The 18,909-nt window shown below is 46.4% G+C and overlaps 4 protein-coding genes across 4 annotated transcripts; 1 reads left to right on the top strand and 3 right to left on the bottom strand.

Moving 5' to 3' along the window:
• Positions 1-232: 232 nt before the first annotated feature.
• Positions 233-2,794, bottom strand: LAJ45_04393 (uncharacterized protein; the record flags this gene model as incomplete). The annotated part of the gene is made up of 5 exons (XM_046113973.1): positions 233-766; positions 825-936; positions 1,020-1,877; positions 1,959-2,499; positions 2,680-2,794. 5 exons carry the CDS (start codon positions 2,792-2,794, stop codon positions 233-235), a joined length of 2,160 nt encoding a protein of 719 aa, XP_045973075.1.
• A 7,899-nt stretch (positions 2,795-10,693) lies between these two features.
• On the bottom strand, positions 10,694-11,762 carry LAJ45_04392 (uncharacterized protein; the record flags this gene model as incomplete). The annotated part of the gene is made up of 5 exons (XM_046113972.1): positions 10,694-10,867; positions 10,927-11,216; positions 11,274-11,398; positions 11,523-11,545; positions 11,658-11,762. 5 exons carry the CDS (start codon positions 11,760-11,762, stop codon positions 10,694-10,696), a joined length of 717 nt encoding a protein of 238 aa, XP_045973074.1.
• A 3,590-nt stretch (positions 11,763-15,352) lies between these two features.
• On the top strand, positions 15,353-16,702 carry LAJ45_04391 (uncharacterized protein; the record flags this gene model as incomplete). Its single annotated transcript, XM_046113971.1, has 4 exons — positions 15,353-15,365; positions 15,417-15,507; positions 15,581-16,485; positions 16,545-16,702. The coding sequence occupies 4 exons, from the start codon at positions 15,353-15,355 to the stop codon at positions 16,700-16,702; spliced, it is 1,167 nt and encodes a 388-aa protein (XP_045973073.1).
• Positions 16,703-17,901: 1,199 nt separating this feature from the next.
• Positions 17,902-18,697, bottom strand: LAJ45_04390 (uncharacterized protein; the record flags this gene model as incomplete). The annotated part of the gene is made up of 5 exons (XM_046113970.1): positions 17,902-17,915; positions 17,969-18,299; positions 18,368-18,488; positions 18,594-18,627; positions 18,694-18,697. The coding sequence occupies 5 exons, from the start codon at positions 18,695-18,697 to the stop codon at positions 17,902-17,904; spliced, it is 504 nt and encodes a 167-aa protein (XP_045973072.1).
• Positions 18,698-18,909: the final 212 nt, after the last annotated feature.

Below are 18,909 nucleotides of genomic sequence, written 5' to 3'. Positions count from 1 at the left end.
ACAGATGGGACCACCTTCAGAAAAGAAAAAGAGAACTCTAACCTTAAACCCACGCTGTGATCTACAGTTGTTCTGTTCCGCCTACTCGCATGCCCTTAAGATAAAACAAGCCAAAACACCATGTCGCGCTTAACGTCCCTCGATGCGTATTTAAAAAAATGTTTCGCAAGAAAGATCGTCCGATATACTCTTCAACCTTCTTTTAAAAAAACCAACCACCTACCTAGCAACCCTAGGAAGAAACCCTTTCAACCCGAATTGCCATATCTTCAGGCATCGCACGCGCTTTGCCATGAGAGAAAACCTCCTCTCCAGTCTCCCTTGATGCCCGCCTATCCGTCACACTATCCACATATCCTGACCGCCCGTTATCGCTTGAGCTATCCCTATGACTCCGACTCCGAGAACTACCACCTTCACCAGCTTCCTCGACGACCGGTAAGACCGTGCCAGACGTTCCTGCTGTTCGTTCCGCGGAAGGTGAACGAACAGCGCCCAGAGTTCTGTTTGGCCTATCACCCTCATTTGTACCTCGTTCCCGGGCTCTTTCCAGATCATTTTGAGAGGGCTCAGATACAACCCCTTCTGTAGTGGCAGCATTCTCCCTAGCTGCTTTATCTCTGGCAGCCTCCTCTTGTGATTTCACATGTCCTGAGATGAACTTGAAGAATCGGTCCCCGTATCCGTCTGGTGGAATAGCAGAAACCTGGTCTTTGGGGTTAGATAGGCCTCTCCAGAAGTGCTCTAATCTTTTGACAAATCCATACTATTAAATGATTAGCAAACCCAGGCGCAATGAGAAAAAATGGTTACAGAATACTTACGTGAGTGAGACAATCAATGATTCCAAGGTAGTAGATGACGTCTCCGTTCTCGTCATTTTCATGGGTCGCCCTAAAACCGCCGTCATCGCCATAGAAGATGGTGTTCCTTTGCCTATCTCATCGTAAGCATTTCCATATTTCTTTCTTTTCCTTTTTTTTTGCCAAAGACGTAAAAAAAAAAAGGATTATACACACTCCAAGAACTCCTCTGGTAGTCTATTTGCGCCCCTATCTAAGGTAATCGGCACCTCCTTGTTTATTGTCTTCCTTAACTCTCTGGCCTGCCTTGCCTTCTCCATCTTGCTTGGTGTTCTTTGTAGCATATGGCTAGCCGGGTCGTCCTGGCCAGCCTCTGCGGTGCTAGCACCAGGTTGAAACACCTTTAACGTATTATTCCGAATGTCTTCACTGTTCCCTTTGGTGAGATCATGGATTCCCAATAATAACGAATAATCCATGATATGAAGGCGTTTCAATAACTCAACATCTCGGTGCACCTGCTGAAGAAAGAGCTCCTTTTTGGTAGGGCCGAAGTTCAAATTCATATCCCGTCGAAGCCAGTTCAAATCTTTCAGAGTAGCACGAGGGTTTTGCGCAAGGCTTTCCTCCTTGAAATCACGTCCGATTGTCGAACCTTTCAGGTCGAAAGTCTGGTGGATGTCGCGGTGTGGTGGGAACAAATTATTCATGACAACAAAGTGGATCTTCCGTCCAAATGGAGTCTTGACCCGGTGCAGCCCATAAAACTGTGATATAAGGGTATCTGGGTTATCTTCCACGTGTTTGTAATAATCCCTCAATATATGTCGAAGGAACCTGTGCTCTCCGTGATGAATGGTCTTAATTATGTATTTGTAATCCCGTGAGAAGTAAAAGAAACTTCCACTTTTTCCAGGTGAGCCTAATTCGGATAATATGTATTTGCTAGTCAAAGACATAAGGTAGTCCGCGGGATCCAATCGAAACTTTGCTCGAAGATGTCGAAATACCCATGGTGAGTAGTCCTTGAATTTAAAGTCGTACTTGGCAGATGGGGTAAGTTCGTTCCCGGTACTATATTTATAATCAGTCACATCCAAAAAAGAAAAGAAAAGAAAAGAAAAATAATGTTTGCAAATTCAGGGGCCTACTAACATATCAAAAGAGAACTTATTCTTAGCGTCGAAATCGGCATCTGTTAGGGGCCGATCCATTTTGGCGTTGATCCTCGATACAGTGAATCGAATACCCGTAAGCATGTTGTAGGCCGTGATCCAATTGACATGGTTCTGATCGACCTTCGTCCCAACCATAACCTTTTCATCATCCAGCTCCTCCTCTGCCTTTCGTCTTTTGCTGGCCCGTTTAGCTTTGATCGCCTCGGCAATCCGTACTGCGTCCTCATCTTGGGGTATCTCGTCAATATGCATGTCGGAATGTAACGACCTTGTTCCTCTGCGCCCTAATGATATAGATGCTCGCCTAGGAGTAGCTGAGGTGGGAGAGAACCGACCACTTGTCACCGCATCCGCTGCACTCCCACTAGGAGTGGTCTGCCGGTTCGAACTACTAGGTTTAGGAACCTGTAGAGTATGTCTATGTCGAATAGTTGTTGATGCTGGTAGCTGTTGTGATAACTGTTGTCCAGATGTCACAGATGTAGGTGAGAAGTTATTTGAAAATCTTGAAGGATTAACTGTAGTGTTTGTAGTGGTAAGCAAGGCTGATGATTTCGCGGTCATGGAGCTCTGGGGGGGTTGGGCGCTGTTGTTCAAAGGCAAGGTAGGGGATCCACGAAGTACAGGTGGGTGTGATGTACCATTTGGCGCTGAGGTAGATAGGGGATCAAATAAGGATCCATTAGGGAAATACGAACTATCTACGGTCGGCACTACCCTTACAGCCGTTCCCGATCCCGCCCCCAATCCCGGAGCCGAGGCCGGTTGATTGTCACGCTCTACCGTGGCGTTGTTGATTCCGTTTGAATTCATTTTAGAAGCCGATGTAGTTACTGTAGTGGAAGTAGAGAGAGCTGAAAACGCCCCGTTCGGAATGTTGCTAGAGTCTTTGTGTCCTTCACCAAAACCACTAGTCCCTCCACTTCCACCTATTAGGTCTCTGTTAGAAAGAGAAAGGTTGTTAGCTGAATGAGTCGAGTCCTGAGAGGGTTGTTGATGAGGTCGGGAGAAGTTTTGTGGTGGAGGTTGATGATGCTGTATGCGATGTGTTGATGTGTAGGACTCGTTGTGGGGAAGTGTCATCACAACGGTATCTCCAGACAGAAGCATGCGTTGTTGCCGGTCCAACAGATTTGATGCTCGTTCTCGAAGGAATTAAAAAGGTGAAAAAGGAAAAACACGAAAAACGCGGAACCCCTTTCCCTCACGCGGACAGGCGCAGGGTAGATTTGTCTGAGCGCGGCAGCAGAGGGTGCGTATACTCCGCCTGGCCCAGCCTCCCTAATTTTAAATTTTCCTGGGGTGGGGGGAGGAGGTTTCTCTCTCTCGTTTGCCCAGCCAATGCTCTAAACTCTAGAGTTCAGCGCCTTCTTTCTTTCGGGCGCTTTGCTTTGGGGGTTCCTGGTTCCGAGGGGTGTTTCTCTCGGTATGGGACGCTATGATCAACCGGAATTGCAACGACGGCTTGGAGGAGGGAAATGATCGGATAAAAAACAATTACAAAGAGGGAGGGGCTGTATGAGCGTGCGTATGCGCTTGTGATCGACCTGCGAGTGTGTACTATGTATGTAATGGGACGTAGGAGAGAAAGCAAGATGGCTACAACACTGCAGTGGATAAAGTTGCTGAGGTGTGGGGAAGTTTTGCGAGGGATGTGGATATGGATACGGGTATGTGAGGGGATGTTGAAAGAGAGACCGGGAATAGGGAACGAGCGACAGGTCGTGTGTATCGCGAGAAGAACGTAAGTCGCTATTGATATTTCTGTTGGAGATTTGGAGGAAAGGAGAGTGGGCTACAGTGAACGAGAGACAGCGCGACAACAGAAGGTGTTTGCTTAGGGAGGCGCAGCAACAACTTCATGTGTGTGTGTGTCTACTCCAAATATACAGGGAGTGGGGGAGGGGAAATAACTCTTTCTCTCAATATTTGTCGTTTGGATTCAGCTCCTCTCTCCCTCTCTCTCTCCCTCTCTCTCTCCCTCTCTCTCTCCCTCTCGGGTTCTCTACTTCCCTGCCTACCACAAACCACTCCTTACTTGACGTCTTGGTTCTTCTATATTGCCTTGGTGTTGTCTTCTATGGTAAGCATCTCTTACAATGCTTACCTTACATGCATTGTTATTTCGGCAACGGATGTGCCGGTTCCTAGATGGACCTCACCTTCCTATAAATTTAGAATGTTGCCCTAGACTTAGAGTACCGTACCGGATACAGCCCAGTCAAGTAAACAAGTAGACAACCTGCGCGTATAGTACGGGTGGCTTCTTTAAGTTTAACTATAAGTGCAACAATTATTCTTAACATTGGACCCTGGAACTTGAAAACAATGTTTTCTCAACCCTCTACCCCAGTTACAGAAGTGTTGGCAGTGATCAGTGGAGCTTCAAATAAGAAGATCCAGCAACCGAGCATGAAGCTTGCAAAATCTCGGAACTCTCGGATTCCCTTACTAGTATCACTCGAATCCATATCTACTACAGCGAGAGGTAGAATTATTGTAGAAACAGGGTCTAAAAACAGGGTTTCTCTGGCTGGGCAAGCTAATAGGACTCCTCCCATATTTCTACAATAATCTTACTGCAAGCTGTACTCGAGGTATCCATCTATCCAAAGCATCTGGTAAGTAATCGAAAGGTTCGAGGGGAAGAGCTAGAGGGCATTTGGAAGCTATTTACCAAAAGCAACTAACCATGTCCCTGTATGCATGTCTTGGCAAGAAACCAATGCAGGTTTGCAGCAAGCACGTTGATTTCCCTTCCTCCCTAACCATTTGCAGACGCTGCCGCCGGACTCGCACGTCATCCCTCAAGACATCCCGTCCTGTGCCTGCGCCGGAGCCGTTCTAACATCTCCACTTCAATCGATAGCTAAGTACCCCATACTTTGCATGAGGGCGATAAGGAGGTGATCTACGGTCTTCCAAGTTTATCTTCTGGACGTTATCGATGGGAAGAAAGGAAGAAAAGAAGAAAAGGCCCGCCCCAGGATCGCAACGAAGGAGAATACCGGTATGCTTAGCTGCAATTTGGCACTAGGCCTCGAAATATGTAATTCAGCCTTACGAACTTTACCCTAGACCAGAAAACCACCAATAAAGCAAGACCCCATAAGAACCAACCATTGGAGGATGCAGCAGACTAAAAAAAAAATGATATGTACATAGAGTGGATGACACGTACCAGGGGGTAAAAAGCGAGAGATGGCTGATGGTTAGAGTCATCAATGCACCGAGACAGGCCTTATATAGACATGTCGAATCAAAGGAATCTGTTCACAGAACACGCCCCCAAAAAAATTTGTGGCGCGCAACCGATGAAGGTTAATCAACTGCAGTAGAAGCTAAAGCCTGTGGGTCATAAGATTATTGGTTGATCCCAACTGGCGGTAACTACGGGGTTCTTTCATTCGATCAGAAGTCGCACGAGTTATACTACAAGCCTAGTGTAGTAACAGATTGTTATGATATGTCTCTTATTAATCAAGAGGAGTACGCGTCCTTCACTACAGCGGTCATACCTGTACACCGTCATTGATGTCGTCAAATCTAGGTTCACTCGGGACCATCTTATTGTACCAAGGCCCCGTCTTCCTCCTCTAGCTCTGACAGGTGGAAGAAGAACCCCCCAACAACCAGATATATAAACCAATGAAATCGATCAATTACCCTCATAGTTCCAATCATAATTATATGAAGATTTAAAGTCAGAAATCCTTCCAATCTATAGGGCTGTGTACATAAGCTGACATGTTTGGCTCTGGTCATCGATCGATTCTCTACATACAATCTACTCTAGTTTTAATCTAATACATGTACCCAGGGGTGCCGGAAAGTGATGCAACGACTCAATTTACTACTCACGATTTCAACCACATGCAACCCAACTTTGACTTTAACGAAGTAGCGATATATACATGTAGTATATAAAGTAAAGAGAGTATGAAGAATTCATCAATCACATCAAAATGAAAGAAATTACATGTAAAGTGGTTGCGAATTCACTAAGACCTCACCCTATATTTCCAAGCCGTTGCATCACTTTTGGGTACCCCTGGGTACATGTAGTTACATACAACTACTATCGGCACTACCTTTATCTCATAATCGATGATCACGCTAATACTGGGGTTACCCAAGCTTTCGGGTTCACCAACTCTTCCATTCGGTAACTGCACTGAAGCCTACCATGGCGGAGGTATATCAGAACCTAACCACCACTCTTATTTTCGTGTCCTAGGCCACCATGAGGCTTGATACCGTCTGACTGCTTTGCTGGCACACAATGAATGCACCCCGCGACGTTCTTACTGCTGGATTTGGGGTTGATGACGCAACACCGGGACGCAAATGATAATGGGCGCTTTTATTTACTTAGCTTCAAGAAGGTCTCAATTCCCTACGGAAAATATCTAATGAATATCCTCTTCTCGCCGAGAATGCGCCTCAGGTGCCCGAGCTTGCTCAACCGGTGTGTCCAAAACTAATTCGGTGCGGGGACACCCACCGTTCGTTGTTCTGAGCTTTACGGATCAATCGGCACGCCGATAAAACATGGATTTATTTTTACCAGGGATAGGGACAGCATTCATATCGTTACAACTTTCGAAGTTACTCTTAAGAATCAACTGTGAAAGTGTGATGATTTGATCGAAATAGTGTTTCTCCCCTCTCCTTTGGTTTTTTTTGGTTTTTTTCTTCTTAAGGTAATAGAAAGTTTGAAGCCGCGTGTGCGGTTAGAAGATGTATGTGCCTCTATCTCTATCGCCACAAGGCTAGGATCAAATCTCCCGCCCTCTGTTGTAGATTCCTCACCTGTTACATGCTCAAAACTCTTTGTTCCACCTCCTTCTCGTTAATTCTCACACCTCCATAATACAAGTGCGTTTTTTCCGGACTAATAACATACGAAGCAGGTCGTAAAGGTAATTTACTTATTGTGAAGCGATCCCCCTCATCACCTCATGCACTTGTGACCACTCAAAGAAATAGGCCCCAAGCACGTCTAAGTCTTCAGCCGCTTCTGCACGTTGAGGCTATAAAAGGGAATTCCACTTCTCTGGTTATTAATATATTAGAAATAGAAGTCCCTTCAAATAACACCTATCTCCTCAAATCTTTATACCAAAGTTCAACTTCCGAGGTGATATGATCATGGTCAATGATAGAGGCATTTGCAACCAGGGTTAGGTTTTCAGATATTGAGGTCAGCGGATGGCGAGGCTTGGCGGTTTTTCTTAGTTTTAAGAGCCAAGCTTCGCCGTAGTTACATCCTTCTCACCATCCCTCCTCGGAGAGGTGTACGAGTTTGTTCAATTAAGCCTAGGCGTAAATAGAAACTTGATATTGGTGGGCACATCACCGTTTATCCCAGGAGAAGAAGTTCCCGTGCTAGGAATAAGCCTTTTTAGCCCATTAGCTTAATCCTATATATTTCTTAGCTATTATCAAGCTACTCGTAGGGGATGGGCACAGCCACATGTGCAAACACTAGCAACCCCCTCGTCCAGGATATTTGTACGTGTATGGACATCTAAAGATTAGAATCAATATGTGATACGATTCCACTACTACACTACTAACTCATGGGAGGTTTTAGTTGGCTGAATAAGTGAAACCTCGAGCAAACTATAAAGACCTACTCTATCTAGAAAAGCTTAGTCGATCCAGGCCTTATATGGCATGTGGCTTGTCAGTCAAAAACGATTATCACCCCATGCACCCCATGACAGCTGCAGGTGCGCACGTACCACAGACAAGCGTACATAGTAGGAATCGAAATCATTTGATCGGGAATCATAAGTACCGGCCTTGCAACGGCGAATTGACACAAACCATTTATCTCCCACCTACATGCATCCTCCTTCCATATACTCTCCTCTGTGGCCTGTTGTCCCTAGAGCACCGCGAGATGAACTAATGATACTCAAAGACCGTAGTTATCTAATGGATGGAGGTTTTGTCAAGTGGGCGGACCCTGTCAAAACAAACCCTGGAGGATTTTTCCCAGGTCCCGTAGACTTCACAGGTCTCAAAGCTTGACCTATAGCTGCTTAGTTTCTGTGAATTTTTCAGGCTTAAGATCCTCAAATGGCAACGGGTCTGAGGTTCCTCGAAATCGCAGTGCAGCTGGTTGGTCTTGACAAGCTGTCCTGTCCACTTCACAAAATCTACGAACCTCACCGACCACAGGCTTCGAGTGCCACTACAATCGAGTCTCCCTATAAGGGTACCTTCTATAGGAATACTCACCCTATAGTTAAGGGTACGACCTCTTGGTCCTTGTTGGGCTTTTTGAGCACAAATTGACCCTTTCCATAAGGGTACCGATTTCCGGTCCCGAGCGTACCCTTATAGGGAGAGTCGACTGTACTGACAAACCCCCGATGGTTCTTCGTCATATAACTGAGAACTATCAGGACTCATTAATCGACTAAGGACTCAAAGTATTGTGGAGAATAATATGATAGTTTTCAATGACAGGGTCCACCTATGCTTGCTTCGTCTATTATCGTATTCAAACCGCCCTTCCAGGTTATAACTAAATCCGCCCAATGAAGAAACGTGTATCAATCATAGAAGATCTATTTTGTCTCTTATCGGTCCTGCCTAAATAACTAGGTTTTCTGCTTATAGGCGATATCTTCAACAGTGCTCAACCGAACACCCCCTGATCCAGATAACTAAAGTAGGAAATATAACATCTACGTTATGAATACTCTCAGGACTTTAATTTTTGAATCGACATCCCACATAGATCACGACATACCCGAGTGAGTGTATATGAGTGAATGATAAAAACGATGAAACCTGACCAAAACTCTCTGAGCCCCAAGAACTGCGGGGAAAGGTAAAAGTATTCATAGGAATAGCTGGGAAATCCTTTTCTCTGTTGGTACAGGATATATTCCAGGCCTATTCTGAGTCAGTGGTTGAACATAATAGAGTATATGGAACCAATCAAATTATATGAAGATGTTGCTTTTTTCTCGGCAAATAATTTTGCATGGCATTTGATAGGCCCATTAATAAAAACTAGCTTGTTGCTGCGATGTGATGAGGAACTCAGTGACCCCTTAAGCAAGAATATTATGGCTCAGCTCGCGGCACCAGAATTATTTACCCTCAACCTGATTTATTACCAGCAGCGGTTTTTGGGTTGGAACATTCACGTCCCGGATTCCTTGAGACCAGAAAATGAGGCCTGGTAAGAGTGTACGCGTATCATAGGATATACAGTAAGGGTTCCCAAGGTCGGCCTCGGGAAAAATAAAGGGAACGAGGGCTCAGGGTTAACTTTATGGAGCTAGAAGAGGGCTCAAAGACAGAAACCTACATGCAGCTTAAATATGTCCTGCTCCTAGTGCTCCTGCCCCTAGTGCTCCTCTCGCTGCTGTCCTCCATTCAAGTTATAATCCTAGGCCCGGGCACAAAACTACACCAACACATCTATCTATGAAACCAAAAATCTAACCTACAAATCTATCAACCAATTACCCAGGAAGCTCTAGAAACCTTCGTGGGGCTCCACCATCTAGTCCACCCTACAAAGAAACCCTGAGGCCCTATTCTTACGACTAAAAGGATGCTGTCCATAGGTGAGCAAAGCAGCCACCATCCACTACTGATAACCCCAACCCAAGGCTAAACCCTCAAAGCCCCATAATTAGAATAACCACTATTTTTATAACCACCACAACCTACCACGTCACTCTAACCCTGTTTTTGTGGCCTTCCCCACGGGCAAAGGACCCTCGGCGATGACGGAATTGGCGAGGGAAAATTGCCGGTTTTACCACGATGGTGATCACCTCGTCATACTGCACGGCTCTAAATTCACGGCTCCCGGCGTTCTTTTGCCTCGCTCTCACTCGAGAAATCTTGCGCGTGGAGAGTTGTTGTGGTTTTACTCTACAAAAAAAAAACCGCTCGGCTGTTGATGTTGGTGTTAATCCCATCACTCGTTGCCAAGACCGAGTGACGTTTAAGCGCTGGCTGGAAAAGAAACGATTGCCTGGCTCACGGCGTGACAACAATCTGAAACCCTAGCCCCTAGGGCATCCCCACCGAGCGAGTCTTAGCTCCATCTCACTAAACGTTATCTGCGCCTCGTGACCAATCTAAGGCAATGCGCAAACAACCCAACGTCAACTCGCCAACGGTGTGGAAACCAAAAAACGATATTCACAACGCAAGCACATATATTTTTGTGTAAAATTGATTTCTTTTTTTTTTTTGCACGATAAAGAATAAAGTACACAGGCAAAAAAAAACCAGAACATTGGAGAGAAAAAGAACAAAGCCGCCCCCGCCTTTCCCAGAAACCCCACAAAGAACCCAGTTCAGTTTCATTTCCATATCAACTACTACCCCGTATAACTCAGGGCGCGATATAATCACGAGAACGAAAAGTGTCAATGAAAAATCACCAGAAAAGAAAACCGAACAAATCAAACCCGTTTTTCGCAAACAGACCCTATCCTTCTTGAACCAAAAGACAAAAACAAAAAATACCCAAAAAAGGAAATCAGAAGGAAACGCAGACCCAGCATTATACCCAAGGAAACAAAGAAGAGATTGAGTCAGGAAGAATCATGGAGCATCGTTGGATATAAGAAACTTGCTAAAAGAGGGTGGCCAAGCCCTTTCCTGTCCCAAAAAAGCCGGTTGGAGAAGTACATATTACAAGAAGTGAGAAGAGAGAGGTGAACCAGCTTAAGCCTCGGCAGCGGGGGCGGCAGCGGTCTCCTTCTTCTTGGGGGTAGCCTTCTTCTTGGGAGCGGCGGCCTTCTTCTTGGGGGCAGTCTTGGGGGGAGCAGTAGATCCCTTAGACACACGTCCAGACTTGGTCTTGGTCAAGACAGTTGCCTTCTCGACGACAGCGGGGGCCTTTAACACGTGTAAGCACACATTCTACATGGAATATAAGATTTCGTGATTCAACTTACAACTTTCTCAGTCTTCTCAGCGGTCTTGCGAGGCTTCTTGGCGTTAGACTTAGGCTTAGCCGCGGTGGCAGTGGTCTTCTTCTCCTTGGGGGTAGGAGCAGTCTTCTCGACTTTCTCGGCCTTGGGCTTAGTGGTGGTAGTCTTCTTGGTGGTAGTAGCCTTCTTGGTGGTGGGGGTCTTCTTGGTGGCCTTCTCAGTGGTGGCCTTCTTAGCAGTGGCCTTCTCGCCGGTAGCAACCTTGGTCTTGGTAGCGGGCTCCTTCTTCTGAAGCTTGACGGTTCCAGAAGGACCTAGCACAGAAATTAGCTTTGATGCACTGCAAGCGATACATAGAGAAAAAAACATACCTTTAGGGAAGGTGAATTCGCCGTCGGCGGCACCCTTCTTAAGGGCCTGGTTGAAGAGCTGATCGAACCTGTCGGTCCCTACACCCTTGTAGTTCGCTTGGATGTATTTCTTGAGCGCCGGACGGCTAGAGAAAAACGCGAGTTAGAAGAAAATTCATCATAACAACGCGTAGAAGCAACACAAGGTAGTGCGAAAAATATGCGCGCCCGTATGGCAACATATGTTCGTGGAGAATTGGGTGAACCAACCTGGAACCATTGCGTTCTTTGAGCTGAACTCGACAAAATAACGTTAGTGATCGTATCCAAACAGCAAAAACTCGTCACAATTACCACCGTTTGGTAGAGCGACTAACAAAGAGGTGATAAATTAGATGGACTTACAGCGCGGATAGACTCCTTGATCATTTCCTTGTAAGGAGGGTGCTCAGGAGCAGAGGCCTTCTTAACGGTGCCAGTGGCCTTAGCAGTGGTAGCTTTGGGAGCCATTTAATTTGATTTTTTAGGGTAGTTTAGATGGAGAGGTTCTGAAAAGTGTTGGCAAGAGTGTTGGAGATAAGAAGTCTTTGGGGGGGAGGGCGCGAGGACGTTGAGCAAGAGATTCAGATGCGAGTTGGGCTAGGGAGAAGAGACGACGAGCGGGAGGACCGGCGGGGCTGCTCTATATGTCCCACGCTGCAGCCGGCCCAGATCAACAACACCCGTCACTCACACCCCTGGGTTAGGGTTAAAACGAGACACACACCACCCTACGGTGTGGTATCGCGCCCTCCGATTCAATGGGACAATTCTCCCTCTAGCATCCGCCCTGACCGGTGCGTTGGGCAAATACTACGGGGAACGTGCGTGTGGTCCCTCCTGCCTACCTGTTCTGCTTTTGCCCCCTCCGACTTTTTTTTTTTGCTTTCTTTCTTTCCCGCGCTGGTTGCTTGCCTTCTTTCGATTCTAACACACATCCTTACTCACTTTCCGACAACCTTTCACCCCCCCCCCCCCCTCCTCAATCCTGATATCCTGATGGCATCTTTTTTTCGGGGTCTCTTCGCATCTGCCCCTTCCCCTCCCTTCCCTGTACCATCATTCTGCTAGAGAAATTGAATGGGGCCAAACGGCCTATTACACTCTCTAATTCCTACTCTTTTCTCTGGGAGTTGTGCCCGCCCGTGTGCCATTTTACCATTCTATTTTCCCTCCTGTCCACACCCCAATACCCAATTTCTTGTAATCAACACGTCACCGCAGCTCCCCGTACCTCCCCTCCCCACCTCCAAGTATTCCCTCCCCCCACCCCCCCTCTCTATCTTCTATCAGAGTATGTGGGTTATGTACCTACCCAGGTAGAGAGATGGTTCTTCTTTTATCTACCGTTCTATCTCTGTTCCTCGTTGAATCACTACGTCCGTCCTATTGCCTCTTCCCCCTCCCCAGCTTTTCTTTTTTACGCCATCCTCCCCTTCCCGCCGATTGGACACGTTTGATAAGAACCTCTTTTTCTACCCTCTTACTCTTTGTTGTCACTTGACACCCTCCTGTAGACTGCAGTGTATGATCTGGGATGAGGCACTGTTCCTATCCTTCACTCTATATGGCATTGTATCACACGTATCGTACTGTATCGTGTGCCTCTACCTATGTGGTGGAAACCAAAAAAATTCTGCCCTTCGCGCGTCGCGTCGGATCAACTTCAAGACGAAACATCACAAAGTAGAATATAATGTGAATACATGAGTATTATCAGATAGAGTAGCCCAGGTTCACCACTCCTACTGCTCAAAAAAAGTTTGGGGAAAAACCCGTAATTCGCTTATTTGGTTGTTGTGGAATCTTCCCTCCCGCCCGAAATCCCCATCCAAACCTGCCTCTGCTACCTCACCCAAGATACATGCACTCAGTGGATAGATGGCACAGCAGAGCACAATGTAAGGAACGGGATTCTCAATAGTGGCAAGCACAGCCAGCCTCTCAGGAGCTTCCACATCCACACGCATCGTTTTGGATCTGGCGGTAGCAATCGGGCGTGGGTCGTTTTTCCTGGCCGTTGCTACAAACCCAATCCCACCCGGCTCCGCGTCTGAGTTTTCCCACACTTCCTTCTCCATTCCTTCTCCACAATAACGCCAAATTAGCAAACAAAAATATAATAGAGATGTGGTGGAGGACTATGGTTTGGCAGTACTCGCGATGGGGATAGAATTAATTGTAGTTAATTATTGTTGTGGTTTTGGAATTTTGGACACGGCGTGGTTGGGCGGCTTCACGAAAATGTGAATATCGCGATCGTGAGCTTCTCCCCACGACCCTACTCGAAGCTTCCACCGCAGCAATCCACTATCAAACGCTTCTCCCTCCCCTATAACCAAGATCAAAGCCATCTCCTCTCTTCTCTCAACAACTCGACAAAGTCCCTACTTGCCCAGGGCGTTGGCTCCCAACAAACTTTGCACTATCAACTCACCACACACCAAGTCATCTCCCCCATCATCGCGCCATTTCGCAACCTCACCCCCATTCACCCCCTCCATAGCTCCTCCAAATCCCATTAAATCCAGGCTTTGAGCATGAGGGTTTGCTGCCCGCCTCCTTGCCGACAAAATATTACCACTCCCATCGCGTCAGAGTACGAACTCGCCACCTTCCTTTCCCCTCTTTGACAGCTTGCCCACGGAGCCGTGACTGGCCGTGACCGGACGAGTGATGTCGCGTGCGCCAAGAAATAGACGCTAGTGGTCTCTAACAATTATTTGGAGAGCTACTAAGCTGGCAATACTACATTTATATTTGATATCGGTTTTTTGACCCTTAATCACGTAGATAAATGCTTTGAAGTCATTAAAAAACCAATCTCCTGAGTTTCTACGCATTTTTTACCTAAGCTTGTGGTGGCCGTTGTACGTAGGCACGTGAGGTGCGGTGTGGCAGAGCTGGCGGTTTCGTTTCGTGATATTCGCTCGCTTATCATGCATTCCACCACCACCACCCTGCTCCAGCTAGATATGTACATGTATCTCCGGTGGGTTTAAGGTGAGGCGTAGAATAATTGCTATTTTTTATTTGTTTATTTATGGGTAATTCCAGAAGGTTTTTTCACGATCGTAATCTGCAACGAGTGAACCCCCGACCCAGTCCGCGGCGTGGGGATTTGATGCGAGGGTTTGGGATTGATTAGAATTTAGTGCCCGAGTAAGTGCCATGCAGGGTCTACGAGGTTGTCGTAATTAGAGTAGGTGGGCACGGGTGAGGTCTGAGGATGGGGGTAGGGGTGTGGAGGGTTTGGGTTGGTGAAGGTAAGAAGGCTTAGGTGGGGTCATGGGATATCACTCATTTCGGGATTGGGGATCGGCTACTGAAGTTGTTGCTTTGAACTCCTGTTGTTTTGATTGGTCCTGGGCTGGAGAGGGGATCCGGGATTTGTGGAATACTCGGATTCTTATGGATGATACTGAAATTGCCGTTAATTAGCATTTTAGTTCTGGTACTTGATCTGGTATTGACCAAAGCACCACCATCGTACCAGGCCCACAATATACAGTAGTACAGAGATGGGATCGTATCGCTACGAAGTCGCCCTGGGTATCTTAGATACGGTAGAAATTCAGACCGGATATTGGTTTCTTTGATCTGATGTTGGTTTGGTCTGTTATTCTTATTCTCCACCGAATTCCGTGGTGGTTTGGTAATGTTTTAACGCGCGCTGCATCTTGAAACGTCGCTCGATCTTATACCATGCTATTGGATCATAGAGTACCAATGGTAGAGAGGAAATTAACCATTAAAAACCTTCTATGATTTACGTCTCGGCCTAGTCAGAATTTGTGTTTTGAGCCTCAGGTTCAGCGATCAATGATTTCGCAAGAGGCGAGACAGGAAGGCCGTCAATAATACATAAAAAATACCCTATTGCTACCAGTATACATGGATTGACTCATAATGAAGACTGGAACCTAGTGTCATTTATCCTGTGCATAATTGGCCACCCACACTACGAAATCCATTTAACGCGTCGCGATCAGCGCGTCACCCTTCCAGCTCAGTAACAACTTCACCTCCATTCCGCCCCTACACGAGAGAATAACGCAAATATGGGTATTAAAGGTAAGTAACAATGCCAAGTATCTCCAACGCTCAGGTTCTGATTCTCCTCAGGGCTTTTCCAGGTCATTTCAGACAATGCCCCCGACGCCATCAAGCATGGTGATATCAAGCAGCAGTTCGGCCGCAAGGTCGCCATCGATGCGTACGTCCTACCTAAGCCCCCTCCTAAAGAAGAAGAAGTAGAGAAAGAGCGCAATACCTAACTCCAAATACAGTTCTATGAGCATTTACAGTTTTCTCATCGCCGTGCGCTCCGACGGCCAAATGCTGACCTCCGAATCCGGCGAGACGACTTCCCATTTGATGGGGATCTTCTACCGCACACTGCGAATCATTGACAACGGAATCAAGCCCCTCTACGTCTTCGACGGCAAGCCTCCAACCCTCAAGTCCGGCGAACTCGCCAAACGTACCGCGCGCAAAGCCGAGGCTACCGAGGCCCTCGCAGACGCAAAAGAGTCAGGTACAGCAGAGGACATTGAGAAGTTCTCGCGCAGAACTGTAAGAGTCACTCGCGAGCACAATGAAGAGTGTAAGCGCCTGCTCAAGCTTATGGGTGTGCCATATATCGATGCGCCTTGCGAGGCTGAGGCGCAGTGTGCTGTGCTTGCGAAGGCTGGGAAGGTGTATGCGGCCGCGTCAGATGATATGGATACATTGTGCTTTGAGACGCCGATTCTGCTAAAGAAGCTCATGTTGAGTGAGCAGAAGAAGGAGCCCGTGCAGGAAATTGATCTGCAAAAGGCGATGGATGGGCTAGGGTTCGATCGTGCTCAGTTTATCGATCTATGTATTCTCCTCGGATGCGATTACTGCGAAACCATCCCAAAGGTTGGGCCGACGACGGCGCTGAAGCTAATCAAGGAACACAAGAGTATTGAGAAAGTCCTTGAGCACTTGGGACCTAAATACGCGGTCCCAGAAGACTGGCCGTACCAGGACGCCCGTGAATTGTTCTTCAAGCCCGAGGTTATTGACGCTGAAGAATGTGACTTCAAGTGGGAGCCACCAGATGTTGATGGACTGATCAAGTTTTTGGTACAAGAGAAAGGGTTCGCCGAGGAAAGAGTCAGGAGCGGAGTCGCAAAGCTAAACAAGAACCTCAAGAGCACCACACAGTGTATGCCTATCCTTCTTTACACATGCATGGCAAGTTCGTTATACTAACACGAGATATAGCGCGCATGAATGACTTCTTTAAACCAGTCCCTAAAACGGCGGAGGAGCTTGCACTGATCAAAAAGAAAAACGAAGAGAAAGCGGCCGAAAAAAAGAGAAAACAGAGACAAGAACAGGCGGCAAAGAAGGGTGCGAAGAAGCCCAAACTGGGGTCATAAGCTCGCAAAGAGAGAGAGGATGAAATGAGTGGAAGACGATATCTAGTTCCTTGTAATTTTACCAATATTGTTATTGGCATGAATGATGCTCTTGCATGATAGACATTGGCGCACGCGTGGAATATCAAAATTAAAACGGAAAAAAAACTTAATACTTTGGGAGATGTAATTACAGCCTTACCCTCATTGTGCATACTGGGAGCAATAAAACATATCCTATCATCGTCTTATTTGGTGACTAAAGTTGCACTAATATGATTGCTCAAGTTTAAGGTGTAGAATTCTCTTTCCAATCAGCCACCCCAGACACAACAGCTAAGGGGTAGAATAAACTAGTAATGAGTTCGGTATCTGGGATTCCCGCATGGTCTCTCACTGTAGTACTAACTAGACGATATAACGCTTAGAGATAGCAGAGCTGACGGGATGCATCGTTTTTGTTCTATGAAAGTAATGTGATTTTATACAATTTTCGAGTGATTTGTTGTGATAGAAATGAGCGGTTTTACTCCGAGTCGAATTATACCAGTGTTAAGTCAAAAACTCGGCCTTCGCTGTGATTTCATGTATAAACAATCACTAGGAGCACTAAAGTAAATCTGTTGGGGTATCTCTCCTGTATCTCATAATTTGGTAAATTCATGACATTGATTTCGAACGCGACCGGCAACTCTTGTAGAGTCAGTTGGTAGGAAACGGTACGAGTTCACAAGTCCGTCTTGAGATAGAATGAGGGGAAATGCCCAAGTTCGATCAGTATTTTTGTATCGCACCACCTGAAGAAATAGACGGGTTTTATGGAATAAGTATTTATTATAATATATTTATTGATTTATAACAAAATTTCGTTTCCTAGAAAGGATATGGACTAAAATATAGGACCATTATGCCCACCTGTGGAATCAAAGAAACCAGGACATAACGGTGAGTAGACAGCCCTCACAAGGATATCATCTTCCTTACACCAAAATAGGAACAGACCACGGTTGTGTAGGTTTGCACCAGAGTGTTGGTAAGGTGTTTTCATAAATCGAGTGAAAGCGGAGAAGAGAACCATTGTTATCACCGTGAAATTCCGAATTCTTTCAACGCCTATTAACGCCTAGCCTACTGAAGATACCTTTTATGTTAAGTAGCTACAAATAATTTTTTTGATACCCAGACCAGCCAAGGAAAGAAAGAGATTGTCCATAGGGAGTTTATTCCGAAGGGACTATCGGTTGTCAGTATTGCTACTCTACCAGAGCCATATAATGGGGAACTCACTCTCAATCTCGCCAGACGCAATGTCGTCAGAGATATCCTTGGGGGACCTTCCATCAACCTGGCATCCAACGGAGAAGGCGGTTCCGAGAATCTCCTTGACGGTACCGGTGAGCTCCCTGGCGAGAGACTTGTTCTCGCCCCTCATGATGCGGGCAATGTTGATGATCTCATCGAGAGGGATGCTCTTGGTGTGCTTGATGTTCTTCTCCTTCTTGCGGTCCCTTGGGGGCTCCTTAAGGGCACGGATGACAAGGGAAGAAGCAGAGGGAACAACGGAGACGGCGGCTTGACGGTTCTGGATGGTCAACTTGACAGTGACACGAAGACCTTTCTGCCGGTTTATTAGCAATTGATTCGAAAATGTATTTCTATTTTTCTAGAAAGCGGGAGAGCACATACCCAGTCACCAGTGGCCTTGGCGATATCTTCACCGACCTTCTTGGGCGACAAACCGAGAGGACCGATCTTAGGAGCAAGGGCGGACGAAGCACCGACTTCACCACCAGTAGCTCTCAGCTGACTGATAACCATCCCCAATCGTTAGCCAACCCATTACAACGGGAGGTACAATATGAGGAATATTGGTTATAATGTTCAACCGGATCTGGCGTTGAAATTTACATACATGACCTTAACTTCTGAGGGATCGAACTTTGGAGCTAAAAGGTAAAATCGTCAGCATTTTTTACGAATGGCGGCTACAAAGAATTTGGAATTGAACATACGCATGACGACTGATTTTTTAGTGGTTGGTTAGTGAAATTGGTGGGTTGTCGGTATTGTCGGTGTCGGTTGGAGAGAAAAATTTCGGGATTTTGATCATATGCATATGCTCTTGGTGTGTCTCCAGAGCAGTCCCGTTAGATAGGGTTAAACCCTAGGCAACCCATCTGATGTGGTTACCCTACCTTGCCTTACCTACATACATGTATGTACCTCTA

The sequence above is a fragment of the Morchella importuna genome (genome assembly GCF_003444635.1).
Source record: "Morchella importuna strain M04M26 chromosome Unknown Morimp01GS010, whole genome shotgun sequence".
NCBI classification, from domain to species: Eukaryota; Fungi; Ascomycota; class Pezizomycetes; order Pezizales; family Morchellaceae; genus Morchella; species Morchella importuna.
This window is presented reverse-complemented; position numbering and strand designations above follow the sequence as displayed.